This window comes from Dermacentor albipictus, chromosome 1 (assembly GCF_038994185.2).
Source record: "Dermacentor albipictus isolate Rhodes 1998 colony chromosome 1, USDA_Dalb.pri_finalv2, whole genome shotgun sequence".
NCBI classification, from domain to species: Eukaryota; Metazoa; Arthropoda; class Arachnida; order Ixodida; family Ixodidae; genus Dermacentor; species Dermacentor albipictus.
The window spans coordinates 273800133-273827085 of NC_091821.1; the positions used below are offsets into that span (position 1 = coordinate 273800133).

The following is a 26953-nucleotide window of genomic DNA, read 5'->3' on the forward strand; positions in this document are numbered from 1 at the left end:
TGAAGCTTTGGCCACCTCAGACATGCGAAGGATATTGCTTATTTTGCTCTGAAAACGTGAATAAGACAGAGACGCACGATCAGCGAAGCAGCAAGCTACGGAGCGCGGCTAGCTCCTTTCCCGTGAGTTCATCGCCGCGCACTACGCATATACAGCTTCGGTGTAAAAACACGACAACAGCTAGAACGAAGAATGTGACCAGCGCTTGTTGTGTGTTGCTCCATTTGTCCTGTTGTTTCTGTAGGCTGATTTGCATCCGCTGTGGATGCAAATATGGTTGCCAACACCATGGAGCCAAAGCGACGGGAATTAGCTCGGGCGCTCCTTTCTAAATACATGTAAAAGGCAAATTCGTTTTTCTCGGCAACCACTGAACCAAATTTGAGGAGGTTTGTTGCACTTAAAAGAAAAACTTAGAATCTAGTGACTGCTGGTATCGAATTTTCGGTTTACATCGTCAATACCTTATTAAAAATTGTCAAAAATCTAAAATTTTCAGAAAACGAAACTGTCAAGTGTACGACTCTGTAAGTCAGCAATGAAAAATGACATCCCAATTATGTGAATTGCATCTAATAGTACATTTAAAGCAGACAAAATTGATATGTTACGCAGGAATCTTAAATAATTTAGCAATATGAAAATACAGCTTTTGCAGACCACTTGTACACAACGTAACGAATTCACGTAACCTATAACTTGACATATCGGATTTGTCCTCTTTGAATGATTTAACGGATGTTGTTTACAGAACCGCGATATCTGTTCTTGATGCAGATCTATTAATTTGTAAACTGCCTGCTTCTATTCTTTTTAACTGTCGAATTTTTGAAAACCTTTTTTAAAAATTTCAGGCCCTAAATCGAAATTCCGCTTCCAACAGTCGGTAGAATTTAGCTTTCTTTCTGAAATGCAACAAATTTCATTAAGCTCGGTCCAGAGGTTATCTCAGGAAAACGTTTTTGCATTTTACATTTATTTGAATAAGCTGCGTCGGAGTTGGGCCCAAGCTAAAGTTTCCTCTTAAAATGTCAGCTAACTGTTCATCATATAGTTTATTACAAAAGATACGAGAAAACATTGGCGGTCTCACCAGTCGGCTGCTAACATACAGTTGATTTCATCCGGTGAAAAAGCGTATTTATCTTTTTCGTTCGTTCCTTCGTTCTTGTTAGTTGGGCCGTCCTATACCCTGTTTCGTGACACCAACCACTCGCTAACGAAGATGATGCTAATGCTTATCAGAAAACGTTATTTACAACATTTCGAGCAAGGGGGAGCGCTAAAGCGGTGCGGAAAGAAGCAGATGACATTTGAGCTGGAAAATGCTTTTCTCGCACATGCACAGTACCATTTCTATTTATTTCGCCCAATATTTGGGACATATTAGCCACAACCACATGAAGCCAAGGAAAGCAGAGGGGAAAATATTCGTTCTTTTAATTGAAACATAGAAATTATAAAACGATACGAGAACAACTTGCCGTCGGTGTGAGCCGTGGCACATAGCCAGTCTGGAGAATAATCCAAGAATGGACACACACCCCGTGAGATACCAAATGGTTGAACCAAAGAAAACCAGAAGAATGCGTTTAACGAGATGCGCTGTTCCGTCAAGAGGTCGGTGTGCTTTGAGGATACCTATGAGCCGACACAATATGTTCAATTTTATATAGCAATTTGTTTATTACGCAGAACCGAGGGGCGCTTACGGGCACTATTTTGCAGGTCAGTATAAAGGGCTCATACCCTTCGAGCCCGTTTGCTGGTACCATCATTCGGCGCACACGTAAGCTTCCGTACATATACCGGCAAATATATCGGCCGACCTAGCAGCAGCCACGTCAATCCCGGTAGGATAGGCGCTTCGCTTTAGCAAATTATGCGAGAGTACCACATGACGCGTAAACTGTTCGCACGAGAGAAAGCGACTTCAGCAACGATGCCGTGAAATCATTTACAGCGACGCGCATCACAGAAGGTATTCGCGCCGTGTGAGCAGGCCGAGCAAACACTGCGGAGCTCCCCGACTGCGCGAGACGTGTCGCCAGCGGCGTCAGTGCGGTCAGAATTGAGGGTGCGCGCAGCTCGTATTGCGGCAAGCCACATATATAAGGGAAAAGGAAAAACAAAGCGCCAGAGAGAAGACAGCTACAAGCCGCCCCCAATATGTGGTTCAGCAAGATGCTCGGACAACAGAGCTGTGCACTCGGCTGCTTTCTTGGGCGTTTGTGTACGTGCACGGAAAATAGACAAACGTTTACCGGGTGCCGTTTTATTACTGCCGTTAATTCAAATACATATTTTTAATCGCCTGAGACAGATGGAGCGGATCTGTCTTTTCAGGTGCATTACGTACATGAGAAATCGCAATATTGAGGTAGGCGATTGAAAGGTCACCAGCTCGGTTCTAATTGTTCACTTTACGGCCCGTGTTGCAATTGCGAAAATGAGGCTGAGCAGTAGCGAAGACATATCTCCCTAGCAGGAACCACCACTTTTGAGATATTAATCCTAACAATATAATAAAAGAATGCATTGGCGTTTAAGATCGGCCCGAATTGATAGATGGGCGCATTTCAGAAACATGACAGGTACGCCAACGTATTTAGTAGCCCATTTCAAGGACGAGGATCTCGAATTGGTGCTAGTTTTAAGCTTATTTCTAAGCAGACACGTCTTTAGTATTGTTCGGTTTAATTTAGCAATTGCAACGAGTGCACTCAAGGGAATAATTAAACAAGCCAATTAGTAAATATCTGCTATTGGTTACCTTGACACTGCGATTTCTCATGCAGGTAATTTCAAGAACAGAGCAGCGCCATGTGTGATCAGCCATTTCTTTTTAATCCGTTCGGTAGAACTGGCAGTAAAATACGTGGTGGTGTTGTAGCCGGAAACCATCACACAGAAAATTATAGATGATAAAATTGGTTATAGTTGTCCGCGGCTCCAAGCCGCCGGACCCGTCGAGTAGACCACAATCGGAGTACACGGGACCAGTTCGAATGCTCAAATTTATTCTGGAGAACCGGTTCATGCAGCGATATTTCCTTGGAAACAGTTTCTATCCAGAGGCCTCCCACACAATATCATTGAAGGCGCGAAGGTTCATGATCGTGCGCTGGGCCCTTGCAGCGAAGCCAGCGTAAAGCCCCTCTATTCGATAATCAAGAACGAGAAGAAAGGGGATGAACCGAGGGGCCCGGTTTTTATTAACCATATCAAGAGAAGCCAACAATCAAAGACACAAAGGAAAACATAGCGGAAATTACTTGTACTCACTAACTGAATTAAAGAAATGATAAATTAATCGCAATGGAAGTGCATCAAAAAGCAACTTGCCGCAGTTGGGGAACGATCACACGTCTTCGCAAAACGCGTGCGAGGCTCTATGTTTTCCTTGGTAACTTTGTTTGTTGGCTTCTCTTGATATGATCTATTCTAATCAAGGGGCTTGAAGCCAGCGACGTTCGCTGAGCGCGCCGGACGTTCCAAGCATCCAAAAAATGCGGCCACCAGGAGAGACCTCCGCATTCTTTTGGCAAGCAACTGTCACGGATGTTTTCATCCGCCGCAGAAACATAATTTTGTCGAGTGTCGTTAAAGTGCCGCATAAGTAACCGTCAATGGGTACCGGAAATTGAGCACGACTCCAGCCGACTGACAAATGTTTCCAGTAACAGCGAAACGGAAACAGAGAAGAAAACGGCGCCGATCGCGGCGGCGTCTAAAGTAGCGACCGTCTTTGGCTCAGCATTACTCAGGGGCGCGCGCTTTCGGTCGCATTCCGTTGTAGAACGCGGCCTCGCGAAGAGACGGCGGCCCGCCCCATCTGCGGTGAGCGCGCATTTGTGACGAGTTGTATCTATGGCCGGAGCAACTTGCTCATAATACGGACCATGTTGCAAGTTGGATATTTGCACATCAATCGTTATAATCATCGCTCATCATCGGCATGCTGCCTGCTCTATGGCACACACACTCGAAAAACAAAAAAGGTCCAGCCTGTAAGTGTCAGCACACCGTCTCAGTGGCAGCCATCCCGCTCCACTTGCCAAAATAGACTTCCTCCTCACCAGTTTGCTCTGTAGTCCATACTGCCTCTGCACCTGTTATTTTTACATGCCATCCATCGTTGCGCGGTCGTTCAGCCTGACCCTTTCCATTGTTTTTCAAGTTATAGGTCAACACACGCAAGGATTGTATGCTTCGCCTGCCGTTTAAGCAACAACAATTTTTTTTTTTTTTACGGCGATGGCTGTTATGAGCTCCCCCAGTTGTTTTGAGAAGCTGAAATAATTTAAGTGAAATCCAACGGTAAGATGCCAAAGACAGGATAAGAGCCAATACCACGTAAAACTGGCGCCTGTCCACTTCTCCACCGCAGGGAAGCGCCACCTCCACAAACAATGAACTAGGACTTTAGAGCCGTACAAGATGTAGAAACTTACGGGCTGATACCCATTCTGGGGATTGGCCAAGGATCAGGTGGCCCAAAATAATAAATTACAATATACAATATACGTTCGCATGGGGCGGGCACGTTATCGTCCCTGTGGTATCGTTGAAAACGAGCAAGCAGACGCAGCCGCTCTATCTGCACATGACAGTGGCGATTGCATATCTATTCCCATGTCAAGATCAGATGCAGCGGAGATGCTCAGTGCGCTTGCTCGCGAGCTTCCGTTGGCCTAATGAAATTCGGCAGACATCACATAGACGCTCATTTGTTCTCTTGATAGCGCATCTAAAGCTCCGCCTTCCGGCGGCTCACAACCGACGGGAGGCACCTCTCCTAGCACGTCTATGGCTGGGAGTAGCCTTTGCGAAAGCCTACTGCTACCTTCTACGGCCACAAGTCCAGAATGTGAAGTTTGCAAACAGACGATAGCGCGCCTTCTGTACAATTGCGCAAAAAAAAATTGTTCCTACGTTATACGACTGTTCCCAAAAGAAGACGCCAGCGAGTCGTGAACATAAGGCGGCCGGCCAATGGCAAACAGCACGACGCATGCGAACGTCAAGATTTGTAAATTAAAAATGCCACCGTGTAATGAGCAACACAACAGGGCCGCGCTGCAGCAACCAGAACAACATTGAATCACAGTACCTCGTGCAAGGCGCTGGCGCACACGACGACCGATAGACGGCGCTAATTGGCCCACACGGCAACACTGTTAGGGAAAAAAGCAGACGACTCAATTTCACCTACCCCCGAAGAGTGACTGCAGCCTGATTCGTATGTGCGTGCACAGGGGCTTCCAGACACCGACTGCCAAGCGAACTGTTTTCTGTCTGCGTTCTTTTCGTCCATTTGTTTGGTTATCATTCCGCTTGGCGCAGCCGGTTTTACAACACTTCTGCGACCGACGCCTTCTTCGAGGGAAGAGAAGGCAACGCTACCCGTAGTCGCTTTCACCCTGGCTTTCCTGACACTTCACCGAGAGCGAGGTGAAACACGCGAGTACGCCATGCGTCTGTGCTTGGGAGCGCGCCGCACCACGACACTCTCCGCGTGCCCGCGTCACGCTGTTTCGTGCTCGTTGAGCGAAATCATGCTCACCTCGCTCAATTGTGTGTGTGTATATATATATCCTTCTTTTCTTAAGCCTGCGTTTAATGAAGACAGAGCAGGTTCATTTTAATGAACCTGCTCTGTCTTCATTAAAAGTGCCGGAAAAGCCAAAACAAAGCCTGTTTCAGAAACAGGGCCCGCATTCAAAAGAAGGTTCTTACGCTCTAATTGCTCGTAAGAGCATTTTTCAGCCAATATTGATGCAGAACATTTTATTAGCCAAGGTGGCCGTCCAATGGCAAATAGCACATAGGAACGAAAGGTTTTGTGAATTCGGCCAGGAAACATGGAAAAGGCGCACGTGGAACTGACGCGCTCTCGAAAAAAAACTAGCGACAGGCTAGTGGCTGCTTCTATTTACGAAACGTTTCAGTTCGTTGTCAACTGCTTAGTGGATCTGCAGAAAAAAATGACGTAAGTGTTCATATGGATCTGAAAGTTATTAGGCACGACTTCCTACCCGCTCTCTCTCTTTCTCTCTCTATAATAAACTATTTCCTCTTGGACGTTGCTAAGTTAACAGGGGCGCTATAACGTAAAACTATTCCAAACTTTCCTATTCCAATTCTGCTATCAGCCCTTCACGTTTGGTCAAAAACTTTTTTCGACCACCCCCCCTTCACCTGTCTGTCAGGCGACGTCACGAAAACCGCGATAGCTCCCCATCTGATATGATGTGTACACACTGATTATGCATGATTTGACAGAAAAAAGAAAAACAGTTATTTCTGATTCGACCCCTTTTCACCATTAGCCCTCGGCTATTGGTAAAAAGTTTTCGGGCTGCACCCACTTCACCTGCCTGTCACGCGACGTCACAAAACCGCACAAACTCACCGCGTCAAAGTGACGTGTACGCGATAAAGATGCATTAATATGCCGAACAAAACTGAATTTTTTTCGGAATAGCCGCAGGCTGCCCCATTCTGAAAGGAATCAAAGATGGCTGCCGCCGATCGCTGAGACGCTGGCTTCTCGCACCTGCCGGAGAGCATGGGTGTATTTGCGTATAATAAAACTTCTTGCGTGGCCGTGTAACGTTTTCGAGCACTTTCGGCACGTTTACCAACTCATTCTGCCAACTCTTCTTTGCTGAGTGTCCCTTTTAGCGTCATTCTTAAGCTTCCGTTGCATGCCGCCGCGATTTTCGACCAGGCACCACAAGCAAAGTAAGGGAAAGCCGACCAATCGCAGACGCCGGCACCATCCTCTTCATCCGGTTATCGATTTTCAGTGCACTGGCTCTGCCCCAGCGGATCCCTCTCCACTTGAGCGTTCTCCTCGCCTCTCGTCAGCCAATTAGATACGACAAGCCGCTCAGCGTAGGCAATGTTATTCGTTCTTCAAGCAAACAAAAGTGACCTCCTATGAACGAGGATAGTGTTTGATTGGTCTGTACAGACAAACCTGTGGGTGACCGCCCGGTGCTTGCTTCGGTGGTTACGCAAACTTGACGTCAGGAGATTGGAATAGAAACATATTGGACTAGTTTTACGTTATAGGGGCCCAGTTCGGCGTTCTCGATATGCATAAGTGTTGAGCAAGACGGGCTGAACTAACAAAGCTTCTCGTTTGTAAATGCTAAGAATTTTTGCAAATACGAGCCCAGGGGGCCTTATTTTATAAATGCCATACCTCACATTTCTTATCAACCAGCCCGCGGACTAAGCGCTCCGTGCGAGCCAATCATCCTTTTTAATGTGCAGCTCCGAAAAGAAAGAAAAATTATTGCATGTTCCATAAACTCTCCTTTGCAAACCAGTGATTTAAAGGAGAATTTCCTTCAGAGCCACGGGACACGAGTCACGACTTGGTAACCTATGCTAAGTTTCATTCCACGGCATTCCACGGCACTAATGCGGCTTTTCATCTCTTTAGCCTCAGACGAACCTAGAAAATAACCACCTACCTCGCCCGCATAGTAGTCAAGCCTTCATCATCACTTCTTCAAGTCACCGATCACATCTTGAGTTATGCACTCCATCATTTTTTTTTTCATTTGTTCAATCACATTCGTCTGATTTCCCGCCCCATGCTGTAATGACCGCCGACCTGCAATAAAATAAATAAATTACGGACGGTAAACTGAATAGATAACGGAAAAAAAAATCGCTGATGTCGCACGCTGCAGAAATCGGTGTTATGCGAAGCACATTTTCGCAGGTGCCTGGTTATCCAGCATTTTTCTGGGGTTCGCAAAGCGATACCAGGTGGACTAAAGTAATTATGTAAATTTAGTAGTAGTTGCTCGGGGTGGTGAGGGGGTCGCGAGCATACGCGTGTGCACGACGACGATCGCGTTGAAGACGATCGTGCGGCGTCAATGATTTGTACGCCGGCCCTTCGACGCGAGCCTACGGCTTGGCGATTGTTTGGTTTTACATGGGTAGTGGACTAGCGTAAAGAAGAAGTAAACGGATTGTGACGTCCTCGGCAACTAGGCGTTATCCAATAGTACGCACTTATGGCTACGACAAAAGGCGTATATTAAAACGACGATGTCATTTGTACTCCGGCGAATGAATGTGAAAACATGATTAACTTGAGTGATCCTGAAGTCGATACAACGTTCAACGGTTTCTATACAGCGTAAGCTGCTACGTGGGAAGTGCTGGTGAAAGTATAGACCGGTCCCGGAGGCAGTGTAGTCTAACACGAGCTGTCACAGTTAAGAAGACGAGAAACTGGTACGGAGCGAACGCGCTGAGTGTTTTAAAGATCTGGCTGGCTTGGTAATGAATACGTGCGATCGTGGCCTAGTGGTTGGAGCAGCGGACTGCTGTGCTCGACCGCAAGGTTCGATTCCACCATATGTGACACATTACTTTCTCAAAGCGAGGCGAGACAAGAACATACCTACATACCTACCTACCGCAAAGAATAAAGCAAAGAATGCTTCGCATTACAATGGTTGAGAAATAATTTCACTGTGGCAAGAGCTGCTGAATGGTAGGGAATCCACCAGATTCCACGTCGTGATCCGTCCGGGGACGGTGCGTGCGATAATGTCGGGCAGATGACAAGCCTTTCATGAATGTTCCCCCACATTGTGGGTTTCCGCAGGACTGATTTGCCATGAGAACATTAACAAGTCGCTATGATACATCATGTGGCATGGGCCGCTAAACGCGCATATAAGAAATTCAGGCGTTGATGAAAAAACGCGTATAGTGTTCGGACACATGCCCAAATGAATGATAAATGTCAGCTGCCTTCGGCCCAGCCTGCCCGCCACAGGCGTGCGCTCATTATGGCCACCACTACAGCGCGATCCGGGCTTAGCCAAAGACGCAACAAACTTTGATTCCCTGCCGCCGGGAAAGCCGGCATGCTCCGCCATGCGAACAACTGGAATATTCCCGTGGCGGGCGCACATCAGCATTGTGTTTTGCGTAGCCATTCGTAAGATGAACAAAACCAGCCCGAACGACGATCCTGCCTGTACCTGGGTCTGGCTAAGTTACTGAGGCTCGCAAGTCCTGCGCCTCTAACCGCAATTTGTAGGATATGTTGACCTGTAATACTATAGGCCCGCACAGGCCAAGCGCCTACCCCAGACGAGGCCGGTCATTGTATAAGCATGCAATAGTGCTACTAAGTTATGAGTTCGCTTTATGGAGGAACAAAGTTAACTTCAGTTGAGCACTATACGACTTTTTCCCATTGTTGTAAAACTATTCACCTTATCTTTTATCAATACATCAAGTTTTGTAGTCAGGGCCAACGTAAACAGCGGTTCATTACCATTAACGACTGCAGCATAGATTTATGCATAGTGAAAGTGTGCGAGAAGACAGTGGTGGCCGCCCTAGAGACACGCTGTCGTGTTATCTTACGTGCTAGGTATGTATAGCATACGGCGTCATGGGAGGGCAAAGCCCTCTTCGCCAGCTTCTGCATAGAATTTGCAAAAGGTTTCCCCATTCGAAAAAGTACAACAGCATGATTTTTGTTTCTGTATTAAGGAAAGCGAGAGGCATTGACGGAGCGCCTCTTTTTCAGTGGGAGCTCGTACTCGGCTGTATACATTTGATTACAGCTGTTTTCTTTTTTTCCCCAAGAACACGTGTTAAATTTTGATTACACTGAAGTAAAACGCGCGAGCGTAAACTTGAGAATAGGTATTTCAATACACAGATGTTCATTCAGATATTGGGAATAAAAATCATTGAAGTTACAGCATTGCGTATAGACGAAAAAATACATAGCGTCCACAACTGCTACGAAGCTCTGACAAAATCAGAAAGCAGATGTTTTTGAAGAAACGTATGTTCAATTCATTCAGCAGACAGTCGCGGCCGGCAGGTTGAGCTTTGTTTTTATTAATGTTTTGAATGCCAAAACCATTGGGGCATTAAATAAAACTGAGCGTGCATGTGCGTGGAGTGTGTGTGTGTGGGGGGGGGGGGGGGCGGTGAATAGACTATTGATGCGATGTCACAATCACAGTGTTATCAATCGCGCATGTCGGTTACACATTGGTTAGCGGTAAGAAACATGCTACAACTAAAAATCAAGATGCGGTACAAACTTGGGCGCTGTCCAAAATTTGGTCGCTGTCCAAGCAAGCGAGTGTTTCTGAAGTTCCGGTGCGCCTATTCTGCGCTCGCTGATCTGCTATCACATACTGAGCGCCAAAATACGGCTACTTCAGCTGTCCCGTACAGAGCATTTGGTCGGCATACGGACCAAATGCCGTCTAATTGGCATACGAATAAAAAACGAGGGCAGTTACAAGAGTGTTCTCAATAGAGGGATGCATACCTGACGCATTCCCTGCAACCGACAGGACATAGCAAAACTGGTCGGGCAGCGTCAGCGCTCTTGCATTCATGCTTGTTTAGGAGCTGTGACAGTGCTCGAGACAACAGCCGCGTTTAATGAATGCGACAAGGGGCGCATGGCATTCCATGAGCATCGCATCCATGTTTACGGTAGTAATGCGCAGTAATGCGAATCGCATTAATGCGCCAGGAGAGGGTTGACTGAGACGGTGAAGCCGACTCGCGGCGGTGCGTGTAAACGCCGGCGTATGGCATTGAGCGAGAAAGACGGGGAGACCACTGCCGGCGTGTGGCTCTTCCCCACTGACCGCAAACAGGCTTGTTTTGGATGCGCCACGTGTAAACGCCGTCGATCAGTATTACCCTGATACGCTAGCAAATGCTGCTGTGATGCAAACGCGGCTAATGTCATGAGCTATGCATGCCACAAACATGCGACCTTGCGTACACCTGTAATGCTTTCGCTTCCCCTCCGGTTGTTCCTGGACACATGAAATAAAGATTTGATTGATTGATTGATTGATTGATTGATTGATTGATTGATTGATTGATTGATTGATTGATTGATTGATAACAACGCAGTGTCGTGCGTCCAGTGCCTTGAAGGAGGACGTTTTCGGACAACGTGTGGCGCATGACGTCAGGCCTGCCAAGTTCGGCTGTGTATAATCGGGCACCGAGAACAGCCGCCAACGAAGGAATACATGCGGCGATGGTGCAGGCCCTGAAAGGCGGGTCATGTATTTTTTCTCTCACCGCGATCTGATGTTTATATGCGCACGACGAATCGTACATGATGTGTTAACACGGTCGTCTCCAAGGAGCTGCCCGAGGCACAGCTTCACATCTGCGGGCCGTACGTGAGAAAATGGCCCTACAATGCGTCTACCACTGCACTCCTGATCAAACACGTCAATTAGGAAGAAAACTTTGACCTATGAAATATTAAAGAAATGAAAAGCGCAGGCGAGTATTGCCTCGGTGTAGCGGAAACCGTGCGATTCAGGAACCGTAAAAACGGACAAATCAGCGCTCGTGTACTACAGCGCGATGTACAGCGCGATGGGAACAAATACGCGTATATTCCTCGCAGCGCAGCACAGCTTCGACGCGTGGTACCTGCGGCCATTTTTCCACAAATGTGGCGTCGAGCGAATTACCGGGCGGGGCGCGCCCCGACCGTACGCAGCACCAGCGGCTGCTGGAGGCAGCCAAAGAAGAAGCACGACATTCGCGCAAACGTCCACAACAACAGGCGAAGGTCACGGCGATCGACTGCCTTCAGCTGAAAAAAGCCTTTCTTCCTTTCTAACTTGTGCGAGCCGCTTGAATGTGTCGCCGCCGCGTGGCGTGGAACGATTTCGATATATTTTACCTCGTTCGGGCGAAACAGTTGCGTGATGTCAGCTGAGCTCACACAAGGACGTCGGGGAACCATTATATAGTCTTCGGCTGCAACTACAGAAAGCGGAACCTCTTTGTTGCGCTAACATGCCAAGTGCATCACCAGGCGCGTTGTATGGTTGCCAACTATTACTGCGATAGCAATTATATGGACACTCCAAGCGCACTTGAACCGTCGGCGTCGCCGCGAGGTTCCGTTTAAAGTCCACGGGCGATGAAATCGTCGCCCTGCGCCTTATGCTGTACGTGTGAGATTTACCGTGCGAGTGAGACGGCGCGGGCGGCTCAATCTCGCGCACGAAAGGGAGGGGAGGCAGCGCACCGATTCTGGCCCGCGCAAGGATCCGCGGGCAGGGAGGTGGCGTTCTACTCTGGGCGGTGTAGGGGTTGGAGGACGGACTTCGTGGATGACAACCCAAACTTGGGAGGGATTTATTCTACATTATTTACAAGAGACGTGAGCGTCCAGTAACAGGCGTACTGACATTACGGGCCAGCAGCAACTCGGACGCTGCGGCCCGCGGCAAGAAGTTCGAGAGAGGTGAATCAGGGAGTCAGGGCATGTCCCAGAATGCTCAGGTCTCTCTGGAAGGCTTCTTATAAGCCCTTCGAGCACTGCAAGTCACGTCATGTTTGACCAATGGGAGAGTCCACTCCGATGACGCCACTTGCAACCAATGGTAGGCGCCCGTGTCGCGGGGCACACCTGTCGGGGCTCTCTGCGGTCTTGCCACGCAGACTGGCAATCACTTCTAGGCCGGAGAAGGAGGGGGGCTGCACCTGCTCCATTGTCCGATGCCCACCTGCAAATCCCGGCGACTCGGCTCCGCAGCGGTGGCAACAGCCTTCTTCAAAGACGAAGGGGGTCGAATGAGCTCCATTGTCCCAGGGCCCCTTCTAATCCCGGCGGGACACGACCTGGGGGTCGCAAACTTGTTTGCACGTGTCTTCTCTGGAATGCGCTTTCCTGCTTCTGCATTCCTCAATTAGCTGTGCTGCAATCCGATGTGGTCTGGGGAACTCGAAGTAATCGCAGGAAACGGCGCCATATCTAACAGCTCGTCCTCGCCCCGGTAGTTCTGAATGGCCGGTGAACTCAATTCGCTGGCCATGAGGAACGCTGAAAGAAGCTGCAGGGTACTGGGGTCGAGCCTCGTTTGACAACCCTCGGGATCCTGGACCCTGGAAAACATACGTCAAACAAACCAAACAACACAGCGCTGCACCACGCGCAAGCGCAGGCTCTTCACCCCTGACTCGCCAGGCTATTACTGAGTCAAAATCAACCCTGATCTTTTAGTTCCCCAATTTTGACAAAACAGTTCCAACCACCCTTCCAAACAGCTATCCATTTCTCCTCGATTGCCCACAAGACCAGACTATTATTGTTGTTGCAAAACAAAAGGGTCGTTGACGATGCAAACAACAAATGAAAACAGCCGAACATAACTTAAGTGGCCTAACTACACGAACAGCATGTTTCCAATCTATCGCAGTGGCGTACTTATCACACGTATTGGTGCCACTGAACAATCTGGTCAACCTCACAAGTACGTAATCACAAGCGCACTAGCCTTGTGGTCACTAAACAAAACGCGTACTTGCATTGTAGGCAAACTTTTCATTCACGCTTACTCACGTTTCTTTCCTGAAAGTCCTACAGGACACGTGACATAAACGAACAATTAAACTTGCGGGACTTAGACACTCCGCGGAACTCTTAAAATGATGCGTCTTCTACTAACTCTTTCCACTCACGTTCACTAAAGAAGTCAGAATACACGGCTGCCCTCACGCACACACTAGCAACCCAGTCATAAAGTCTGCTTCCTTCCGTCCACACAGGACACGCGCTAATGGAACTAAGAACGCTTCTCCGTGCAAATCATGCACTCACTGAAAATCTACGCGCTTAACCTTACAAAATTCAAAAACGCTTAAAAAGAAAGAAGGTTAAATAACACACGCGCTTTACCATAGGCCTCTTAACAATAACCTTGAGCTTCAGGTTACTCACACACACACAAAAAAGAAAGCCTATTTACTTATTAATGAGCATCTCGCGAGACTACATGTTTACTTAAAACGCATCTTTCAAACCTCGAGCTTCTCAAACGAAACACTAACAGAGCTCATACCTTACACATTGAAAGAAATCCTAGTCTCAAATCGCGAAAACTTTCCGATGCTCAAAAATAAAAAAAAACAACATAACACGTTTCATTTCTACGGAAGCTCTCTTGGCCTCTCATTCAGACGCTTACGTCTGACTCACACTTTAAGTCGAACGCGGGGTGGACGTGGTCTGAAAGCTACTCTGGCTGCCGAGAGACAACAAAAGGGTTGATTCACGATCAGCTCCCCCAAGACGTTACGGTCTCCTGCCAATTTGCGTCCCCGCGCCCTGCTTTCTTCACAAACCCGATTGACCGCGTCGCTTCTCCCCACCTGGTCTCGTCCTGCCACCTCGCGTTTCTTCGAACTGCACGCTGAGCTATAAAAAGAACTACGGAACGACGAGGAGCTTAGCTGCCTCGTGCCCTTTGTCCGCGTCCGTACAGAACATTCTTCGCGGTCCCCCTTTGACCTGTGGCTGGAACGTTTTCGATGCGTCAACATCGTCCGAGACGACCGCATCTTTTTCCTCGCGCCCTGCCCATTTGGGTTTCTCGCCATCTTTGGCGGCGCTACATTAATTACCGTCTCTCGGTCTTTACCGCGCTTCTTTTTACGGCGCTTTCTCTTTGCACTCGTTTTCATGTCGCCTCGTGCCTCGTGCTGGCCGGTACACATTTCGTCGGCCCGGATCGGTCTCTTACCCGCACAGTCTGAGTGATTTACATTTAAATCTACTCTCTCTCTGCCTCGACTGGCGGACAGCTCAACCGACTCTGGCACAATGCAGCAGGCTTTACTCGAGTAAGACAACTCGCACTCTTGCGAACTGCCCTCTACTACATTGCCCAGCGCACGCTGTGAATCGGCACACAGCCCGTCGGTATCGATCGCTGTCTCACGCGCACAGTCCGAATGATTAATAACGGAATCATCCCTATCTAGGCTATCTAGACTGGCGGAGAGCCGCACCGATCCCTGAACAATGCAGTTGTTCTCTCGTGGACTACGGAGCTCGCCACCCCGAGAGCTATTCTCAACTGCATCGTCCAGCTCGCACTTCACTTCTGCACGCACCTCTGGCCTGACATGGGTGCTCGCTTCTGTCGGGTCAGAAGTACCCTTTTCTCCGCTAGCAACCTCGCTAACATTACCTGCGACGCACACACGCGGTAACTGTGCCAATTTGTTCGCAGCTGGCCTAGCTGTGTCCACAGTCATCTGTTGGCACAGCACCTCGTCGCTCTCCTTGCCGCCTTTAACGGCCTCTGTTGCCACTAAGGCATCGTTAGCAGCTAGCCTTTTCCCTTTTCCTATGAATCTGCAGCCAATCTCACAGGCACTACTCTTTTCGTCGGCTTCTGGCGAAAATCTGCGAGACACTTGCTCATTCTTTCGCTCTGTACTATCTACAGAATTCACAGACAGCCGTTGTCTCTGTGCCAATAACTGATCACAATACTGTATCTCTTTGATCAGTGCTGCCTTCTCTCTCTCATACTTTTTCTCTCGCTCAAGCTTACGTTGATTCTCACGTTCGCGTGCCTTCTCACGTTCGTGACGCTGACACCTAAGAGTAAGTTCTTGAAGCTCCTGCTTCCGTTCATTCTCGCGTTCTTCACGCTTAAGCTCACTCCTAAGTTCACGACGCGCTCGCAAACGTACACGACGCTCTCGCTCCCGTGGCTCCTGTATCACTTCCCAAGCAAGCTCAATGCTTTTCTCATCGTTGCCACTATCATTAATCGCCTTTATGATAGCTGGCGTTTCCATCCGTTCGTCCGCCTCAACTCCCAAATCGTCGCACACCAACAACAAATCTAACCTCGTCAACCTTCTAAGATCCATGGCAGCTGCCCCGACAGGTGGTTAAAACTGTTTTCCTTAATTAATTTGTGCAAACACACAATGCAACAAACTCCCGATTCCCAGAACTATCAAAATTGAACACACAACCTTTGAGTCTGGCGAATCATAAGGAAAAAAACCACGCGCTCACTTACGGTTGCAGCACCCTGCCATCCGGTTCGTTCGTCCGCTGTTGCCGGTTCCTTCCGGACTCCCTGGGTCGAAGGCTCGCTCCTTCTTCGATACTCCCAGTCTCTTCGGACCTCTTTCGACGAAGGCTCTCTCTTCTTCGCTCTTCCCGGTTCTTTACGATCTCTCTCGACGAAGGTTGATTCGTAGCGCTGCCACCAGCTGATGTATTCGGAGGCGATCCTACCGCTGCCAACCAGATGTAGGGGTTGGAGGACGGACTTCGTGGATGACAACCCAAACTTGGGAGGGATTTATTCTACATTATTTACAAGAGACGTGAGCGTCCAGTAACAGGCGTACTGACATTACGGGCCAGCAGCAACTCGGACGCTGCGGCCCGCGGCAAGAAGTTCGAGAGAGGTGAATCAGGGAGTCAGGGCATGTCCCAGAATGCTCAGGTCTCTCTGGAAGGCTTCTTATAAGCCCTTCGAGCACTGCAAGTCACGTCATGTTTGACCAATGGGAGAGTCCACTCCGATGACGCCACTTGCAACCAATGGTAGGCGCCCGTGTCGCGGGGCACACCTGTCGGGGCTCTCTGCGGTCTTGCATCGCAGACTGGCAATACACTTCGAACAAGGAGAAGGGGAGGGCTGCACCTGCTCCATTGTCCGACGCCCACCTGCAAATCCCGGTGGTGCACGAACTTGTTGGCACGTGAACTTGATGCCTTAAACTTGTTTGCTAGGCCGCTTCTCTGGAATGCGCTTTCCTGCTTCTGCATTCCTCAATTAGCTGTGCTGCAATCCGATGTGGTCTGGGGAACTCGAAGTAATCGCAGGAAACGGCGCCATATCTAACAGCGGCCGCTCGCCCGGGCCGCTGTACCTGGCCAGCCATCTACGACGGGCACAGAGTGCGCCGTGCGCTGTTTTCGCAGCTTAGTTCGCGTTGACGCGACAGGCAGCGCGAAGGTCAATTCGCGCGCTGCTGCTGTCGCGCTTCCTCACGCTATGACAGCGAGTTTCCGCGGTCATCGAGTGAGATGTGTTCATGTTTGCTTGTGCGTGTATAGCTGACCACTAATTTGCTATCGCAATCGATGTTTCGCCTTTCGGGCGAAACAGCGACTTTTTTTTTACTACATCGCTTCCTACTCGACGAAGATCAACGGCGTCTGCGGATTGCCAGCATGAACTGGAAGGAAAATAAAAGTGTCAGTTTCGCCCGAAGTACAAAGCATTGACAACGATAGCAAGATTCAGCGTTGTGCTCGGACTCTCCCGTTTGGAGCATCTACTCCGGCGATTCAGCCACAGAGATGTCTTCTCTGCAGAACGAGAATTTCTTGCGGAATTCTACCAAATGCCCTGTTAAATTTGTATCTTTTCAGTATTCTGAGTGGTTTTCAATTATTTATGATTGATTCTTCCTACTGTTATCGCCTTTATTCCAACATGTAATTTCACCTTTCAACAGTACTTACTCTATAGCTGTCCAGAAAGTTTGTGTTTATAACTTTGAACAATCCACAACTTTCTTGGCCAATCCCCCATAGTGGGAATGAGCCACTAGTTGGATGGGCAGCAACAGCGACCCCTCGAACGGCATTGTATAGTATAAGGGGAGCGCGACATACAGACGCAGCCCGCAAAGCAACTCCGGCTGGTTAGAAACTGGCAGCTACGAAACGTCTGTGGCGGCCGATTCCGCCCGCTGCAGCAAGCGTGCGTGTGGTCGGTTCGCCGCATCTTCGATGCGCGATAAACGTCCTGATAACTGCTGCATCACAAGTGCTGGAGTGTGCTCTTCGGTTCTCTGACTCCCCGCTCAACCTCCTGGAGCTTCGATTGGGTCGCCGATTGTGCCAGCTACCGACCAGTATGTCGCAGGACGAGCCAACAGGCACTTCTACATCCACCATCTCGGCCTCGGCTACCCCAGCCTCTCCGTATTGGGTTGTCAGTGGGCAACAGTGTGATCCCCCAAGCAGATCATGTTCCAATCTGACGGGAAAAAACTACCTTGCCGACGCTGTACATACACTGGACTGAAACAAAAGCAGACAGAGTCAAAACTGGCATATATTGCTAAACAAGGATGCCTGAATTGTTGACTGAAAAACTGGCGCCATTGCAATGAAGTCGAATAAAGCAATAAAAATGACATGTTCCATACGAAAATATGATTGCACATGAGCGTTAGCCCTACAGATGACGAATTTCTTTTTAACAAAGAAAGCTGTATATTATGGTATTTGTGGAAGCCATTTGACCAGCGAATATAAACTTACATTCGCGCAAAAATTATTGACTCAGGTTCCATCACTGTACATCCCAATGAGTATGCGAGATTCAAATGTGAGATGAAATGGCTGGCATGTGTACGGGAGTGTTCACCTAGGCCTTCGCTATATATAGTATATCGCCGCACAACTACTTCTAGAATGCAGTAGGCCGTTCACATCACACTTTGAAGCACGAGCATCTTCCTCCCTGAATCTTCCTCCCTAAATGCAAGCAGGTGGTGTGCCACTCCCGATGGCTGTCGCCAGCCTGTTCCATACCTACTTTTATAACTGTCCATTTATATGTGTGTTAGAATACTAGAATAAAAATCTGTACGTGCTCGGCTTGCAACGAAATCAAATGAAAGGTTTGCTTCTCCCACAGTTAAACCCGCCGTGGTTGCTCGGTGGCTATGGTGTTGAGCTGCTGAGCACGAGGTCGCGGGATCGAAACCCGACCACGGCGGCCGCATTTCGATGGGGGCGAAATGCGAAAACACCCGTGTACTTAGATTTAGGTGCACGTTAAAGAACCCCAGGTGGTCGAAATTTTCGGAGTCCTCCACTACGGCGTGCCTCATAATCAGAAAGTGGTTTTGGCACGCAAAACCCCATAATTATTCTCCCACAGTTAAAGTAGCCAGCAAGAGGGGACGTAGGACGAAAAGCTGCTTTGATGCGCCTTGAAGACTGCTCGGCGCCCTTTGATCAGATGGCAGTTCCTTCACAATAGCCGAGATCTCGACCTAGCTTCGTATAGGCTCATGGGCTAATGGGTCTAACAGAACCAGTCCGCGCCGGGCCGGCATCTTGCAGGCCTGGGTTGAGTACAGGCCAGGTTTAAAATCATCGGGCCGGGCTCGTACGGGCTAATAATGCATGGTACTGTGCTCGGGCCGGGCCCGGGTCTGAAAAACCGGCCCGTGCAATGCTCTACTGTCAACCGTTTTTCAAGGACTTCCTATATTGTAGCGCAATGGCAAGCCTACGATTCCAAGTGGCTAAAGATGCAGTGGTGCTCGGAAAGCGAGTAGAAATATTTAAAGCACAAATTTTCGATCTGGGCAGTCTTTTTTTAAAACTGTGTACGGGCGCCCGCAACCCTGATTACTGAACGTGATGATGGCACTGGCGTGCCGGTAAAACTGAGAAACAATTTAAAGGGCAAAGGTTTCCGCAGGAATGGCTACTTTGTGTTAAAAACTGACCCTAATAGCCGTCTTCTGCACGTAATCGGTTGCAGAAGTCATAGGCTTTTGGTTTCTTAGTCTGTCCTTTCTTAGTAGTCTCGTCTTTCCATTGGCGCCGCTGATTAAATCCAAGCCTTTTGTGCGACCATCTATCAGCAGAAAGCCTACTAGCAGGTACATTGTGGTATGAAATGCCCACGCAGGTGTTGTGACAACGTCGGCACGCCTTAAAAGCGCAAAGCATTTTCGACATCCTGAATACGACAACGACCAGCGCGACTTGCTTTGATTCCTCGCATTAACCCTAAGCTACCGGCGTGCATGGCAAGTATGAAACAAGTGTCTTCGGGTTTGCAAGCTTCTCTAAAGTCCCGAGGTTCCGCACCAGCTTCGTGGCGCGCTGGCCAGGTGTGCGGCGGCACCCGAGGCGGAACAAAACCCCCCCAGGCACGTCCGTCCTTCGAATGCGTTTCGGGAGGGCGTGCTCACGCCATTCTGCCGGCGCCCAACACGGCACGACCGACCGTGTTCCGCACACGACCCGCGGCGCCAGCAAAAGGAGAGACGCAAGCACGGCGCCGGCCTTCGTGTTGGAACCGAACTCGTACGCGCGCGCGGCTGAACCTGGGCTCGCGCACAGCACGCTTGGCGACGTCACGGCAAGCGCTCGCAAAGCCATGGCATCACGGACATTCGCGTACAGACTTGGGCTCGTATTCACAACATTATTGCGCTATTCGTAAGAGCCAGCGAATCACGACGCTGGACATAACACTGGTGAAGGTAGCCTATGCGAAAAGCTTAGCGAATTCGGACTGAGGTTGTCACACGCGATGACACCGGGTACGAAACAAGCCCCTTTTTCATCTCCGCCATGCCACTATAAACCGTTGGGAAGCGGCTTGATCGGTCTGCACTTTGCCGGTCTACCCGGCAAAGTTGTGAGGCGTACGGTTTACAGGGATGCGATCGGCTAGTTGCATGGATGGCGCGGACAATGGAAAAATGAGAAAATTCAGCTTTGCCATTGTACTGGATTTACTATTAGACGTACGAGGGGATTCTGGCTCGCTTAGCGGTAAAAATGCGATTTCAGTGGATGGCGGCATTTCTAGCGAATTTTGTAGGATTTCTAGAGAATAACGACACTGACAGCAGGAAGCGAACCATCCTAAGACATTTGCAGTGGATTTCAAATAGAACGAATAACGGCCTTGGAGCACACAAGTGAACCTGCAAAGAGCCGCAATGCCTTACAACAGCCGTGTAAAGTCAGTAAGCGTTAGTCAGGTAGCGTTCGGACAGGGGTAACTTAAACATCACAAGTTCCCACTGATAGCAAATTCTTTCAGGTTCAAGTCATAACGGGAGTTTAGAAAGCCGATCTTTATGTGACAAAGCGCACAATGACTGCAGGGTTGCAATAATCGCCGACGCTCGTTCTCGGTCATCCGCGTTGAAATAGTGGGCGCTGAGCTTCGAGGCTTTCATGCTCTTTACTATAAGTGTTATGAAAAATAGACGTGCGCACATTTATCCCAAAGGGATGTCGCTATGGCCTAACCGCAGGAGTATGCATGTTTAATTTTTGTCTGAAAACAATGTAACAAACAACAGCTATTATTTCTAACTGTTGTTAGTTCCTCGTTGAGGTCTATTAAATAGGAGAAACGACTACTTTTCTGATCATCTCTAGAAGCGCACATAGAGTGCGGGGGCAATCCTTCAACTGCGTTTCTTGAATTACGGTTAGTGAACACTGCAGTTCTCCGCACTGGAATTGGCGAGCTAGCGTGTTGATGAAATAGAGCATCGCTTTGCGCCCATCTATCCGAAGCCAGGTAGGTGATAAACGACGTTGCTGCGCGCCACCATTGAGAAGTCCTGATAGTAAGGACAAAATAGCGGGTTCGAATTTCGGCCGCATTTTTACGAGCGCCAAACGGAAAGAACATGTAGGCGCGGGTAGAACACCACCAGTGAGTACAGATTATCCTCCACTCGGGTCTCCTTCACAGCCCTCTTTGTAAATTCGGCCCGCAAATACCCATTAGCAGTGAGCAATGCGCCGCGTGGGCGCACAGTTGGTCGCTCAAGCGCTCATCGGCCGCACGTGACCCGAGGCTGTCTGTCAACAACGCATGCTGCTCCGCGCTGACCGCTCAACGAGCACAAAAGCACGCGCGAGCAGTAGGCGACATGCACGCAGCAACAATGTTCTAGGCCCACGTGCAGTGCCTTCAACTTGCGCGTGCCGCCGTAAAAAATAAACACGCTCCTGTCTCTCAGTATGCCTGCGCGGCTGACGGACCACGAGTGCATGCGCGCCCAGGAATACGCAGCGCAGCTCAGACCGGGCCGGACAGCGTAGGGGCACTCGCTGTCCGGCCGCATTCCAGCTCGCACGTGCGCTACTCACAGCCTGCGGGCGTCCTGAGGCAGCGGGCGCGGCACAGCGCGCAAGCCTCGGTGGCTGCAGTCCAGCGTGAGTCCCGTGCATCGGCACGGATCCGGGCAGCGCGACAGCTGCGGCTCCTCGGCGGCGCTGCTCGCGAAGACCAGGCACAGCAGCAGCAGCGCGGCCGCCATGCGGGCTGCTCAGGCGGCGGCCACCATGCTCCGAGCCTCGACAAGCACTCCCGTCCGGTTCGCGGCACCTAGCGCCGCTCGCCGGTGTCGCGCGCGGCGGTCGCTGCGGGGCGCCTCCGGAGCGCCCTCTTGCCGGGGGAGGGGACCACTCGCGAGCAGGGGGAGCCGCCGCGGTCGATTCGCCGCCGCATTTGCAAGCGCTTAGCTGAACCCAGGGTTTCTGCGATCAGCTTGTATTTGGTTTGTCGAACGGCTCGGAATCTGGAATCGTGCAACTGATCATTGCGTTCGATGTCGTACGAAGTCCTTGCGCTATGGTGGGCGGAAGGTCACGGAAAGCCTTCCTTACTGGGCGACGCTGAGACAATCTTTCTGTGGAATGACGAAGCCCGGACATTAAGGACGGTCATAAGCATGTTTCCGCGAAGACAGACAGGAGTGTCAAGGCGGAACTATTCGATTTTGCTTTCGTCTGTCTGTCTGTCTGTCTGTCTGTCTGTCTGTCTGTCTGTCTGTCTGTCTGTCTGTCTGTCTGTCTGTCTGTCTGTCTGTCTGTCTGTCTGTCTGTCTGTCGGTAGGTGCTTAGGGATAATAAGTTCAGTATCCGAGTCTAATTCTTCAGGTCTATTGAACAGCCCACTGTATCTACGTCATTGCTGTCGCTTTAAATGTTAGGTAATCTCCCGCTGTGTAATTGCACTATGAAGATGTCGTGGTACCATGCAACAATCACTCTTTCAATTTCGTGGACATAGATGTTAAGGATCGTGGTATAAAGGCGACTGACACGATTCACACCGTAGCATATACAGGCCAGCAGCAAACGAGGGAGTGAAATATGAAAGCGCGCATCAAAATTAAGTACTAAAGCGCCATTACACTGGAATATTAGGCGTAGAAGAGATACACGATAATATAAGCATACCAAACATTGAAACATGATCCACGAGTGCGTGAATAAATACAGCATCACCACAAAATTTAAAATGCAGAAATAAATACATTTAATAGGGGGAAAAAACGAGAAGCATGATGTTCAGGGCCAGACAATGAAATCTTCCTTACCTCAGTAAGGAAGCCTTCATTGCAGTGAGGCTACCTTATGTCACTCTGAAAGGTTCCTTACTGAGGCGCCCTCGGTGAAGGCTTCCTTGGTGCTTCCTTGGTACTTCCTCAGCATAAGAAGCCAAACAATGAAATCTTCCTTACCTCACTAAGGAAGCCTTCATTGGGGTGAGGCTACCTTATGTCACTCTGAAAGCTTCCTTACTGAGGAGCCCTCGGTGAAGGCTTCCTTGGTGCTTCCTCAGCATAAGGTAGCTCCAAAGCTACCTTCATGCGTCCTTACGCCGCTCCTGGCCCTGAACGAGCGCTTCACCTCACTGCTTAACCACGTGGCATTCGCTTGCGCGTGCGCACTGTCGCCCACTTGTGGAGAAGCGCGAGCACGGTACGTCTTGCCAGGCATGTTCGATTCAGTCACGCGTGCGGCATGCAAGCATTGCTAGGCGTTGCTAGGCGTTGCAAGACGCCGGCGTGCCAGCGTTGCTGGAGCACATCAAGTTTTGCACTCTAATGCGCAACTTTTTTTTAACTTTGGTAAACGAAACTAGAAGAAAGCGTCCACGCTTCTCTATATTAGCTATTCAATTTAAAGATTGTGCGACGATACAACATTTTTTAATAGAATAATGGTGTTCGCGGAAAGATTTGAAGAGATAATCTCGAACCCAGGCACGCGGCAACCGCTCCTTAGGTGAGGACGGGTGAAGGGAGCTTTCAGAGTACGCTTGCTTCCTCCATCGGTCCTTCGCTGTAAGGAGGCCTCACGTAAGGTTAGGAAGCGCTCGAAGGAAAGGAACTAGGGGTGTGCGAATATTTCGAATACGAATCGAATATTTTCCATATTCGAAGCGTATTCGATTCGAGAAATGCATGTTCGGAAATTCACGAATATCCGAGGACGGCCGAATAACGGTGGAAACGGCGAATATTCGGATAGACTGCGAATAATTGAGCAATTAACCAATTGTATGCTTGCTCCGCATTCTCCTAAGAACATGTTTATTAACTGAGAACTTCGCATGATCCGCTCATTATCTGTATGCTCTGTTTCAGTCTATCTGCTTCAGGCATTTGAGACATGATCAGTTTCGGTTTTTTTTCACCAAGCTTTATAATTCCAATTATTTTGGAATGCCCCATTGCCTTGAAGGTTGCAAAGGCAACCCTGAGTTGCCTTTGCAACCCTGAGTTGCCATTATCTGTATGCTCTGTTTCAGTCTATCTGCTTCAGGCATTTGAGACATGATCAGTTTCGGTTTCTTTTTCACCAAGCTTCATAATTCCAATTATTTTTGGAATGCCCCATTGCCTTGAAGGTTGCAAAGGCAACTCAGGGTTTGCTAACATCGATTCAAAATGTATCAAGGCTCTTTGTGCGGAGTGGAAATTTGATGAAGTGGCCAGCCTAGGCATGTTTTTTGATCCGCGCTTTGTGGCCATAGTTCATCAGGCATCTGGTCAGATGATCTGGCTGAAAAACCTTGTGACAAGGGAGCTCCAGGAAGCTGTCGTGGAACACCGTGGGGACACCGCCGTGCCAGCGTCGACTTCGTGTCCACTGGTGGCATCGAGTGTATGGAATGCTTTTGACGATCTAGTGATGAACAAAGAGAAGACACATTTGGCATCTGCCCCTGAGAGGGAAGTTACAGACTACGCGCAAAAGCCTCTTCTGGAAAGGGGCATGAATCCTTGTGAGTGGTGGCAGTCCATTGGCCGCTTCAGGTACCCGCTTTTAAGTGCACTCGCCCGGAAGTACTTGGCGATCCCTGCCACTTCAGTTCCTAGTGAAAGAGTCTTTTCTACCGGTAGAAATGTGACAGTGCATAGAGAGCGTTTACTTTCTGGCCATATTGAGCAGTTAATTTTCCTTCACGACAATCTGTAACAAGCGTTTTACCTGACTGAGGGCATTACCTGAGTCCATTATCTATAATTGAGTACCTCTTTAATTTGAAGCAACCTTGTAAAATGCAATGTTATTTTTAAAAGGGTAATAAAGCTATTGTTACCTCTCTTGCAATTTTTTAATACTACACATGTATTCGATATTCGATTCGATATTCGAAGAGAGTTCTTCGCCTTATTCGTATTCGATTCGTAATCGAAAATTTCAATATTCGCACACCCCTAAAAGGAACGTTTTATTGTTTGGGCCAAGCTACCTTCATGCGTCCTTACGCCGCTCCTGGCCCTGAACGAGCGCTTCGCCTCACTGCTTAACCACGTGACGTTTGCTTGCGCGTGCGTGCTGTCGCCCACCTTCGGAGGAGCGCGAGCACGGTACGTTTTGCCAGGCACGTTCGTTTCAGTCACGCGTGCGGCATGGAAGCGTTGCTAGGCGTTGCACGACGCCGGCGTGCCAGCGTTGCTGGAGCACATCACGTTTCGCACTGTAATGCACTGCTTCTTTAGATTTAGTAAACAAAACTAAAAAATAGCGTCCACGCTTCTCTATATTAGCTCATCAACTTAGAGATTGAGCGACGATACAACCTTTTTTATTGAATAGGGGTGTTCTGGTGTTCGCCTAAAGCTTTTAAGAGATAATCTCGAACCCAGGCATGGCGGCAACCGCTCCTTACGTGAGGACGGGTGAAAGTAGCTTTCAGGCCCGGATTCTGAAACGCTCCTTTCCTAACTAAGGATGCCTCACACGCTGTGAGGCGACCTGGCGTCAATTCTGGAACGTACCTTACTAAGGGGCACTAAGTTAGGGCCTCCTTGGTGCTTCCCCGCGCTTAGGGGGCCGGCATGCTGCCTTCGTGCGTCCTAACCGTGCTCCTCTACCTGAACGTATGCTTCTCCGCAGACTTTGCACGCGGTACGCTCGGCTAGGGTAGGTGCCGTGCGCAGCCAAGGCCGCGGTAGCCAGCCGCCGTGTACTGACGCCCAGTTTGGTTACGCGGACCGCGTTTTGTGCCATATCTTTTTTTCACTGTGACCTTGCGGAAAGCGAGCGGCGAGAATGACGGCCTTGCAATGTTTATCCGAAGACGATAGCTTCGAAAGCTATGCACGGTTTCTTCGACGAGCAAATGAACTTCTTTACGGGACTGTGTACAAGCCTCCACCTTTGACTCCAGCGCGGCGCCTGACTGACAGGCAGAATCCACTGGAATACTACGACGAAGTTTTCTTGTTTTTAATCACATTGCTGTACCTTTGTAGAAGTTCCGTGAACAAGTCTTTTTCTTCCTCCGTAAAATATGCTTTGCCCGGCATGGCAAATACACATACACACACACACACGAAAGAAAACGCACGCAAAGAAAGAAAAAAAAGCGACGCCTGACCAAACGAACTCAGATGCTGCCACAGTTGCTAGACTGAGATTGCTTTCTTGCCACGCGCATCATTTTCGAACCATTTTTACGTTATTAACCAAAGAAATGTAATTTATGCCCCAGTATAAAAGTAGAAATGCAATTTTAACAGTCCCGGCACTTTGTCTCGGCAACTCATTACAAATATTTCGCATTTTTTGTGGGTAATCTCGATACCAGAAGCCTCTAACGTTACACTTCCTTTGGCGAGGCGCTCCTTCCGCAGGGAATGCGAAAGGAAGTTTTTAGAATTCGCGGTGGCCTTCCGAGGGCGCCTAACGTTTAGGTAGCATGGAGGGCTCCTTGCGGAAGGTAAGGAAACGGTCTGAGGTTAGGAGGATTTCAGAATCCGGCCCTCACTTGCTTCCTCCATCGGTCCTTCGCTGTAAGGAGGCCTCACGTAAGGTTAGGAAGCGCTCGAAGGAAAGGAACGTTTCATTGTTTGGGCCTCAGCGTAATCAGGTCGCTTACTTGCTGAAATTAAAAAGTACGAACCACAGCATTGCCTCTACGTAATATGTACATGCTAGAGCAATATCCCACACTTGAGCAATGCGAGTACCAAACATTATACTTCTCTGTTTCAGGCTAGGAATGCGCAAAAAAAAAAAGTTTTTTTTAGCGCCATTGCTATG

General features: G+C 49.1%; 1 protein-coding gene across 1 annotated transcript in view; it reads right to left on the minus strand.

Annotated features, from left to right (window-relative positions):
- sli (slit guidance ligand) overlaps positions 1 to 21985 on the minus strand; it is a 379301-nt gene extending 357316 nt beyond the window's left edge. Inside the window, exon 1 of the mRNA XM_065440604.1 lies at positions 21758 to 21985. Coding sequence (XP_065296676.1) covers positions 21758 to 21927 — 170 coding nt within the window. The 5' untranslated portion in view covers positions 21928 to 21985. The remainder of the gene's footprint in view (positions 1 to 21757) is intronic.
- Between the last annotated feature and the right edge of the window lie 4968 nt (positions 21986 to 26953).